The sequence below is a fragment of the Salarias fasciatus genome, unplaced genomic scaffold (assembly GCF_902148845.1).
Source record: "Salarias fasciatus unplaced genomic scaffold, fSalaFa1.1, whole genome shotgun sequence".
Classification (NCBI taxonomy): Eukaryota; Metazoa; Chordata; class Actinopteri; order Blenniiformes; family Blenniidae; genus Salarias; species Salarias fasciatus.
Genome location: NW_021941380.1, coordinates 849,478 through 860,575, shown reverse-complemented (window position 1 = coordinate 860,575; position 11,098 = coordinate 849,478). Strand labels below are relative to the sequence as shown.

The 11,098-nt window shown below is 47.1% G+C and overlaps 1 protein-coding gene across 1 annotated transcript; it reads right to left on the bottom strand.

Annotated features, from left to right (window-relative positions):
* Positions 1 to 7,279: 7,279 nt before the first annotated feature.
* Positions 7,280 to 10,725, bottom strand: LOC115385334 (RING finger protein 214-like). The gene is given in 7 exon segments (XM_030087314.1): positions 7,280 to 7,926; positions 7,928 to 8,014; positions 8,110 to 8,319; positions 8,404 to 8,632; positions 8,728 to 8,861; positions 8,927 to 9,225; positions 10,377 to 10,725. Coding segments are annotated over 7 exon segments (1,728 nt in total). The 5' UTR covers positions 10,525 to 10,725; the 3' UTR covers positions 7,280 to 7,305.
* Positions 10,726 to 11,098: the final 373 nt, after the last annotated feature.

Genomic DNA, 11,098 nt, shown 5'->3' with positions numbered 1-11,098 from the left:
GGGGGGGAGGAGGAGGTGGGGTTCTCAGAGGAGACACTTCCTCAAGCTCCATGTCAGGATCATTAATTGATGTAACAACAGTGATGATGGATCCTAATAATTCGACCTTTAAGAAAAAAGCTAATTAGATCCAACGCAGAACGTTCTGGAAGGATCCAGAAGCCTGATAAACACCATTCGTCTTCCTGAGGACGTCTGCAGACGGACACGCTGCTGTCTACATGCTAATCTGATGAGCATTAGCATTTCATCCTCAGGAGCAGGACCAAGCAGCTGAAAGGGTTCTGTCCCGCAGCGTCCTCAGTGTCCTCCGCAGCATCCGCCAATGTCTTCCAGTGTCCTCCAGTGTCTTCCAGTGTCAACAGTGTCCTCCACAGTGTCCTCCAGGGTCCTCCACAGTGCTCTTCTTATTTATTGCAGATTAATAAAATTCTGCTGAATTTTAAAGAAAAAAGAAAAGGTTCTTCAGACTGAATTAAATGTTGATTTAAAAAAACTCAAGAAAAACAAAGAGAGGGAAAGGCTGCAGTTTCAATGTCTGTATGGAAGAAATGTTGGTCTGAAATGGAAAGTTTTAGATTTAAAGAGTGAGCAGAAGCAGTGTGAAATCATTACACTGTAATATTTTTAAAAGTAACTATTGCATTACTTCACAAGAAGTGTGTAAATATGCCAAAGAGTTTGGATCCCCTCTGAATGGACTTTTAAAATGCATGTTCAGTTTTTGATTCTAAAAGTGAATTCATGATTGAATGAAAGAAATAGACACTTGAATTATGACAAACCTAAGAAGAGCAGCCTGGTATCAATGTCTGTTAACCAGACATTGACACCATTGACATTGACATTGACACTGTGAATGTGTGTGAAATGCTGACAGTAAAGTATAATGAAATTCTCCCAAACTAAACTCCTTCTTTCCATGCTGTTAATCATTTAACAACATTTCCATTCTGTGAGTCACTGCCTCTCCTTTGAAGGGATTATATAGAAACCCGGACTGAGGACCGTTTGATGAGGCTTCTGAAGCACCGGGCAGCTGTGGTCACGTGACGCGCTTCACTCCTTCTCTCTGGACTCAGCCGTGATGCTCCGCCCCTTTGTTGTGAAGAAAGCTGGAGGTGAGCTGAACTCCAGCGCCAACCTCCTCTGGTTAAACACGAAGATGATGCGGAAGTGCGAAAAAGCACAAATTCCAGCGGGGGCCATGATGCTGGTTTCAAAAAGCCTGGGTCTCATTAGAACCCACTCAAAATGCAGATTTTCAGAGTGTATAAACATAGAAAGCTCCCGCTTCCAGAACATGCTCTGGTCTCTGTCACTAGTTTCCTCTTGACCAGACTCTGATTCACATAATCATTGTTGATTTTATTTTACGAGCTACAGTTTTGCCAGAAACCGCCCAGTCACAGCGCCTCCTCTGTCCCGTGATGCGGTCACGTGACAGACTGGACCAATCACATTTAGACCTGGTTTCAAACGTTCAGAGACGTCCTGCTGAACTTGCTGAAATCTTCACAACGGGATTTGGGTACGCTATGGGTGACGTCAGGAAAGGTCCCTCCATTGTTTTTACCATCAGTGGCTGAACTCCAGTGACAAACGACGACGTTCGTAATACCGTTTGTCCCATCAGTGGTTCGTCCCCCACCATTCCCCTCTTCAGGAGCTGGAGCCCCCCCTCCCCAGCTCCTCTGTTGGCATTAAGCTGCTCCGTCACGCAGTCGATGTTGTTGATTCCGAGCATGAAAACAGCAGCGGCACCTTGTTAAAGTGTTTGTCCGCCTTCAGAACTCTGCGTCCCCGGAGGACGCCGTGCCCCCCCCCCCCCCCCCCCCCCCCCCCTCCCCTCCCCAAGCCCCTTCCTCCCCACACCCCGCACGCCCCACCCGCACACATCATAACCTGCAGTAAAGTAAGTCCTGGAGCTGACAGTGGGCTCGGTTCCCCCGCCTGCGGCTCGTGACCCCGGAGACGAGGCCGCCGCTGATGAGCTTCTGTAAAATGTCAGAAATACAGGAGTCGTTCTCTCGAACACGTGATTGATTTTTCTTTCTTCTCCCCTTTAAATCTGCTAAAAGTTGAGTCTGGGCTTCACACTTTAATGAACTCCTCCAGAAGGAACAACACACACGTCCTGTTAACATTTCCGCCTCCACGTGAGAGGAAGCTGTTTGCGGCGCTTTTCTCTCAGCGCGTGCTTTAAATGTCACCGCGGCCGTCGGCCAAAACATTAAGACCAGCAGACTCCCCAACACCAGCCTCCATGGAACCGAGGGCTCCCAGACGCAACACATTCAGCTTCTCATTCTTTACATTTTCACTACGATTACAATATTTCAGGTCGCATCCCTAAAGACAATGTGAGTTCTGACATTTAGCTACTGAATTTAAAAAAGTGTTGTTGATTTATCCTGAACGACTAAAGAACATTTGTTTTGTTTACTAAGGCAAAAACACACAGGTGAGATCAGAGACATAAAGTTCCCTTCTTTCTCACTTTTCTTTCTTTTTCATAACTCAAAGATATTGAGGGATGGATTTTGACTAAGCAGAAGGTCGAAGTGTCACAGAAGAGATATGTAAATAAAATACTTCAGGATTGCAGGTCCAGAGACGCTGGAGGCAGCAGATCTATACCAGGAAGGAAAAAAAAAACAAACAAACAAAAAAAAACAAAAAAAACAAAGCAAAACAGAGAGAGGAGAAAAGTAGTTTAAAGAGAAATGGCATATTTAACTGCCGTCCGTCATCTGGACTGATCCGAGCTGCTGTTCCTCACATGAAGGCAGGAAAGCAGCAAGCTGGAGGCTCTGCATCTAACTCTTTCAACGCTCATAGTGAACTAAACTCACATCAGTCTTCTTATTTAATTAGCTTTTTAACAAATTCTGCACAGACAGTCCCAGCCGGGATTCCAGCCTGTGAATTCAGAGACAAAAAAAGGAAATCAAGAAGAGAATGGTGACCTGCTGCTTTACCTGGAGCCAGGAGAATCTGCTCACAAAGTCCTGCAAACTGGTGAAAACTGCTGGAAATCTGCTGGCAGGGTGATAAAAACCAGAGCAACATAAACTAGAATTTGGCACTCAGAGAGGGCAGACCTCCGCCACAGCTCAAATCAGTCACCAACAACAATAAGAACACCATGTATACTAAAAAACATTTTATTTCTCCCCAACACAAACAATGTATGGGAGAAAGCTGTTTGTTGCATGTTCATATCTCAGTGTGTTGCCTCACAGTGACTGACACTCCGGAATCCCCCTATTTTTGGCTGTTCTGGATCCTGGTATCCGGAATACTTCCGTGATCTGGATCAGCAGCTGATATCTCTTAGAGTCATTGAAGAACTGTAATTTTTTGCTAAGCCCCCTGGTCATTTATTGTTGAGTTATGCCCAGCTATGTCAAAGACTACCTATCTCTCAATGATAAAGAATCCTTTAAAAATTCCTGGATCCAGACAGTGATCTGGATCATCACCAAAATTTAATGGATTCTAAGTTAGCCCAAGACCCACCTTTCCAACAAGTTTCATTGCATCCTTCCATAACTTTTTCCGTAATGTTGCTGTTGGTTCAACACTATATATAATATTAGCATAAAGCAATATAAAATGTATTTATGAGCTCCGCCTTCGTCTCACAGACCCTCATGTTATCCGAAAAAGCGCCGGTCAGCGTCAGCCAATAGATCGCGAGCTTCTGCATTCTCGTGCTGTCAATCAACTGTGAGCAGCGAGGAGAGCACGCGCACTCGCCCAGGCAGAGGTGAGTTCGCAACGCAGCAGGTCAGCGCTTCATACACCACAGTTCCTGCGCATGCGCAGCACGAAATACGCATGCGCAAGTGGGAAATTCCAGCGATTCCAAACGTAACAACGTCGGACTAAACATACAGGAGAGGAGAGGTAAGCAAAATGGTGGTATTACTGATGATTTCACACTACGTTTTATTGTATACCACGTCCTTTGAGATAGGTAAGATCATAACCAAAAGGAACTATGTGTGTTTTTTTAATAACTTTTGAGTGGATTTTTTATTAACTTTTACAATTACATTACTTTATGTGTATGCTAGTCTGAGGGGGTGTGCTGATCCAACAGACACAGTTGTCAGTGTATGCGAATTCCGCAATGCATGGTGATCCGTCGGCCCACTTACCTAGGATATATCCACTGTCTGCTGAACATCCACTGTAAACATCTAAACATGTAGGATGCTGTAGGACTCAGAGGTACTCATTTTCCCCCGACAGATAATAGTGTGCACAATTAAAGGGGCCAATCCACAGTTCTAGTGAATTTTATCAGTGGGTCACAGTTTTCTTAAGTTTGAGGCGCTGTCCATGGTACTGAAATAGCCAATCCAGTGTTGTGGTGAAGATTAACAGTGGGTGTCTGTTCAGTGATGATTCCAAGTCGCTGTCCATGGTGCTGATATAGGCAACTGACTGTTGTGGTAAAGACTAATATTAGATTGCTGTTTACTGATAAATGCAAGGCGCTGTCCATAGTGTTGAAATACCCACTATACCATTGTGGTGCAGAGTATCAGCAGGTGACTGTTTAATGATAAATCTACGACGCTGTTCATGGTCCTGACATAGCGAATCCACTATTGTGGTGCAGAGTATCAGTAGATCACTCTTTTAAAGCTTTCCTTCTGGATCCAGAATATGATCCAGATGCCACTGAGAATTAACATTTTTTCAGTAGTTTTTTTTAATGTTTAGAAAAGTGTAAAATTACACAAATTAACAATTTGTTTTTTAAACAGTTTTTCAAGTAATGACAAACTGTTCATTTATAATTGTTATAAGAGAAAAAACTACCGTATATGATTTTTTTCTGATCGTTTAAATTAGTCAAATTATTCATACCTAAATATGTATCTTGATTTGAAAAGATTCATGTTCATTAACAATGTAATCATCTTTCACAGTAAACTAGAGGTAAATCCTAGATTTGTCTGTGTGTGTACGTGATTTTTTCTATCGAAACTGTCATATATCAGGTAGCTCGCTATAGAAAGGTATATTTTTTTGACTAAACAATCCAACAAATTTCTCTGTAGATAAAAGAAAAGGAGGGATGTTCTGCAAGTTCATCCACTTATTTCATCTTCGCTGAAGTACAATATGAACAATGTCTCAGAATTTAATAAAAAGGAATTGAGAGGCAGCAAATTCTGCATTTTCCCCCTTCGTCTGGCAATGCAAAGGATCATGGGTCATTCTTCAAGGCTTTATTCTAAATGTAACCAATCAGTAGAACTGTCTTTCTGTTATCTTTTCTGTACCATCATTTGTTCTGCCGTTAGACAGAAGGATGTTAGGCTCATTCACAGGCCGTCGTGTTTCTGAGGCACAGACTGACAAAACTTCATCATCTGTAAATCAAGACAAGCAAAATATTTCAGGAAGTCTGATCGAACCTCAACAGAGGAGGATGTGTTTTCACTAAAACCAAAGCAGTTTGATCGGAGGAGATCAGGAAAAATCTGAAATGATGCAGAATTCTTCATGAAAATGTCTGTAAACATAATGAATAAGCACATCATTAGTCTGAGATATTTTCCTTTGTTTGGCAGCCGAGCCAGCGGTCATTTACCTTGTTTTGTTGCAGTGTTTTCATCACATTAAAACATTAAAAAGACCCAATTAACTGATGAAATGGAGACGTGTGTTTGCAGCGACTTTAAATGATTCCTGCTGTTGTTTAGCTGTTTGTCTCAGGAGTTTGGGCCGAGGCCCCCTCCCCTCCCCTCCCCTCCCCCTACCATCCCCCTCCCACAGAGCCTCTCTGATTTCCCCCTCCAGCCTCTCGGCCCTTGGCAGCGTTTTGTCTTTATTTTCCACGGCGCTCTTCATTCATTACAGCAGCTTTACTGGGAGAGCAGCGGCTCTTATTGGCACGGCTGCCTGTAAAATCGCTCCAGACCGGCCCACAGACCCACCTTTCAAATGAGGAGGGGAGTGGGGGGGGGTGGAGGTTTGTTAGAGGAGAGATGGATGTTCAGACAGTAAACAGGAGGCAACACGCACACTCTGCCATTACTTCACTCTCATGCTGCAGACAGACTCACAGAAGTGTGTGCGCTGATATTTATTGGGACGGGACGGCTCCTTTAACCTCGACCATCGACCGCCCAGCACTCCCATTACAGCTGACTGGGGGGGGGGGCCCACAGGGATGGGGGGGTATGCTGAATGAGTGAAGTACAGTTTAACAGAAAAATCCCTCTTTATGTCTCAGCCTGCAGGAGGAAACCAGACTCATACAGACGCTGCACAGAACGGCGGCGCTGATCATCAGGATGTTCAGACGAGGACGAGTTCTCACCGTCGGCTACCTGCCGGGACGAGTTCCTGTTAGACGCCACCAAGCCCCATTTATACTCAAAATGCAAACGATATGCAAAGATTACACTCCTCCATAGCCTGTGCGTGAACTCGTTAGCATGTAGCATCACTGGAGTGTGAGAATGGAACTCTTTAGCATGTAGCACAGCTCAAAATAAAACCCTCAGGATCCACCGAGTAAATAAACTAATGAACCACATGGAGTTAACTCTGCTGGTGTTGAGTGAAAAATCAGTGCAAATCTCATTAAAAGTAGTTATTTTCCCAGTTATAGAAGGTTCATTAAAACTGAGACTTTTTTTTTTTTTTTTTTAAAGGTTGTGAAAAGCTGAATGGCAGGAAAACGTCTCAAAAGTTCGGACAGTCATAGAAAAAACTGGAAGTGTGATTGACACTAATGAACAAACTGCAGCTTTTACAGATATTTAAAGGAGCACAAGCAAGACATTTACTGCAAAAACAAAACTCTTTCCCAATTTATCACCTCTCGAAGAAACACTTCCCTTCAAACAATCTGTCGTCTCTCATCCAATGTTTAGTCGAGTTCCCTTCCCCCCCCCCCCCCCCCCCCCCCCCCCCCCCCCCCCCCCCCCCCCCCACCCCCCCCCCCCCCCCCCCCCCAAAAAGAGGGTTCTGTGTGGAACGAGGCTTCGTGAGGCACGTGTGCATGCACGGCATTGCTCGTGCACGAGACCAGGAGGCGGTGAAAGAGTCCCAGCTGCCTCAGGCCCACTGCACCCCCCCCCCCTCCCCGACGCTGCTAAAACGCTGCATAACTCTGACGCTTGAACTTTATGATGAATTTTATTTGAAGGTGCTGAAAAGGCAACGCAGGAACAGAGACCAGGAGGCTCCGGCACGATCGAACAATCAGACGCGTCAGTCCAGGACTCCCTGTGTCTCTCTGGCTGTGGTTGGGCGGTGGGGGGGGTGGGGGGCTCACTTGCTGGGGCAGAAGGGGCAGGAGTTGTTCCTGCTGGACTGCAGCCACACCTGGATGCAGTCTCTGTGGATGGTGTGGGAGCAGGCGAGCGGGTGGCGGCTCTCCGGCTCCACGTGGTTCTGGCACATCAGGCACAGCTTGCGGGCGTGCTGGGGGGACGGCGAGGGCCTCTGGATGGGGCCCGGGGGGGCGGGCCGGCTGATGGGCCCCGGGGCCGAGCGCTCGCCCTGCGCCAGCTTGAAGCCCACCTGCTCCACCACCTCCTCCATGGACATGCCGGCCAGCGTCCCGCGGGAGCTCTTCACCTGCTGCAGCAGCGACGTCAGCTGCGCCCTGGTGCATTGTGGGAACCGCGCCCCCAGCTTCTCCAGCACTTTGTCCAGCTTGCCGGCCGGGGCGGAGGGGGCGGGGGCGGGGGCTGCGGGGGGAGGCGGGGACGGCGAGGGAGACGCGCTCCTTACCGGGGCTCGGACCAGGGGCCGGAAGTGAGGCGGGGGCGGGAATGGGTGGGCGGGGTGGGGGGGCAGGAACGGCGGGGGGTGGTAGGGCCCCCGGTACTGGAGGTTTGGGTGGAGGTGGGGCAGCCGCTGCGGGCAGAAGTGAGGGAGCCTCTGGGGCAGGAAGCCGGCGGGGGGCCGGGTGAGGCGGGGGCAGGAAGACTGGGGGGAGCACGCTCTGCATCACCTGGTTGAACTGCAGCTCCACCTGCAGAGGACAGAAAGCACAGAGTGGAGGACCGGCGGTGAGCCACACCCATCTTCACCCGTTTCCCTGGACCGGAGGGGGGAGCGGAGCGTTACCATGGGAACCTGGGGCAGGGCGGGCACGCTGACCCTGGGGAGGCTGTCCAGGTCGCGGCCCTGCTGCAGCTGCTGCAGGACGTCCTGGAAGCGGCTCTGCAGCTCCGCCTGGCTCCGGCGCACCAGGCTCTGGTTCTTCTCCCAGGTCAGCCGCTCCTGAGGGAACTGCTGGGGGAACTCCTGCCGCAGGGTGTTCAGGTACTGGCTCACCTGCAGCAGAGGGAGGGGTGGAGGGGTGGGGGGGGTCAGCGCTGCCCGGGGTGGGGGGCTCCGCCGCCGCTCTGCTGCCTGTACCTCTCTCAGCCAGGCGTTGATGCAGGACATGGCCACCTCCCGCTGCTTCTCCACGGCCGCGATCTCGTCCCGCTGCGCCTGCCGCTGCGCCTCCCGCACCTCCCTCCTCACCCGGTCCATCTCCCGCCGCAGCTCCTCCAGCTCCGACCCCCAGCGCCGCTGCTCCTCGCCCTGCTCCTCGCCCAGCGCCGTCAGCTTCTGCTCCATGTCCTGCAGCTCTTTTGCCAACCTGACCGGGAGACGGCAGCTCAGACGGATCAACGCTCAAACACCGATCCAAAACAGAGGACTTCAGTGATGTGTGTGTGTGTGTGTGTGTGTTACCGGTTTCGCTCCTCCGCCGCTCGGCTCCTCTCTGAGCTCAACTCCTGTTTCTTAGCCAGGAAGTTCTTCCTGGCAGCCTTCGAGTTGTTGAGCTGCAGTTTAACTCGCACAGACTCCAGTTTGTCCAGAAGAGCCTGAAAGCAGCCGCAGTGTGTTAGAGAGGTAGGTGTGTGGGTGTGCGTGTGTGCGTGTCCCAGACCTGGTGCTGGCGCGTGGCGTCCTCCTTCTTCTTCTGCAGCTGCTGCCGGAGCTTCTCGTGCTCCGCCTCCTCCTCCTCCTCCCTCTTGGCGAGCTGCTCGAAGCGCTCCTTCAGGCTGGAGCCCTGGTCAAACATGGCCGCCACGTCGCTCTCCCAGCCGGCCTCCGTGTTGACGGCGAGCTCGGCGGTCTGGATGTCCGTCTGCACGGCCTGCACGTTGTGGTTCAGGTCTGAGAGGAGACCAGCAGAGGGGTGGAGACCCGGGGTCATGAGAAACCGAGGTCGTGTTGACATGTAGCCTGATATCGATATTAACAAAAAAAAAAACAAAAAAAAAAAAACAAAAAGAGAGATGCTTTCAAAGCATTTTTCAATTTCAATCAAACTCGATGTTTTGAAGTGGAGACAGAAAGAGGGGCTGGTGGATGAACTCCCAGGTATTCTACACATTTTGAAAAGACTTTTTTTCTACATATTTTAAGAATTATGTTTCTTATTTTTGGAATATCTTAATTTTCTTGCTTCGCTCTGACGTGAACCGGGACTGGTTCTATGACTTCAGGTCTCTTGTGTTTTAAGCTTTTGTACAGAAGCAGTGGTATAAATAAAGCTTTGTTGAAACTGTGTTTGTGTATCTGAAACAGTCTTTCACTGCTTTAATGTAAACAGGTCAGAAGACTGAGACACGAAAACCTAAAAAAAGAACAAAAATAAGCAAAAAAAGGCAATTTTGCTTCACATAACGGCGAAAACCAGCATCCATGCAATTAATTCTAACTTTACAACAATCCAGAAACTGTTCAGCCTCAAGTTTTACTCAATTTTTATTCTCTTTTTTAAGTTAAGTCTGACATTTTTTAAACCAAAATGATTAAATTCATTCAAGCACACGTAAGTATAAAGCCGCTGTAATGATTCCAGAACATTGTACCAGTTTATTCCTCTTCTACTTATCAAATCTAAACAAATCCTGGAAAAAGCATCTTGAATTTTAAGTAAACACTGACAAAAAAAAGAAACGAAAAGAAAGAAAAAAGCACATTTTAGGCATATTTAAGCTCCCTTGATAATTTCTTGATATTTGCACTTAAATTACCAAAGATGCAGAAGAACAGGTAAGTACCCAAATAAAATCAATTTTTTTGACTGTTTAACACTACTGATCAAAGTCACGTTATCAGGGGGGAAATTTTATAGACGTTTAAGGAAATACCGAGGAGTTATTTCAGACATATAGGTGATCATTCTATCCTAATACTCAGCTCATGGCTGAAGCTGCTGCTGTCCACACAGCTGCTGTGTGCAGAAATGTCTCAAATATATGTAAACAATGAGAAGGAAAGAAACAATATTGATCTGATGCTGCTCCAAACCACTGATGTCTTAAACGCAGAAATACACTAACTTCATCTTCATCTCATGTTTCTGTGCGAGACCCAAACGTCTTTACCCTCCACAGTCATCTTGGCCAGCTCCAGGTCCAGATCCAGGTCCAGGTCGTCCTCGTCACATGTGGACTGTTGGTGGTCCTCTGGGTCCTGTCCAGACTCTTGGTGCTCTTCTGAGGCCACGTTAGCTGCCACCGTGTTAGCCTCCATGCTAATACGCTCTAAAGTGAAACTAAAAGCTTCAAAACGGATTTTTTTCGGGTAAACATAAAACGCTGCTGCCGAATGGAAGCCGCGTAGGTGTGCGGAGACAGATTAATGATCTTTAAGATCCGAAAGATCTCTTCAAAGTGAGTTTTTGAGGTAAATTTGACTACTGTCAAAGTTGAATTCGCACTTTCCGCCAGGAAGTACCAGTGCAACACGGAATGTGCTCCGGCTGCAACTCCTCATTTATGCAACGGTTCCGATCAAAGATCGTCTATAAGCTTCAATGTTTAATTTAAAATAAAATAAAATAAAATAAAATAAAATAAAATAAAATAAAATAAAATAAAATAAAATAAAATAAAATAAAATAAAATAAGGAAAAAATGTCAACAGGGAACCAGCAGGCATCCAATAGTGATTTCACGTTAAACATTATTTTGACATTGTCGGATTAAATAATTTTTCCATGTCTGTAAACATGATTTCTGTAGGTTTTTTTTCTTTTAACTCGGAAATGTATTAATGCCATCAGGAGTGTATGAGTTTGTTTGTTTTTTCAATCAAATAGTTGAAA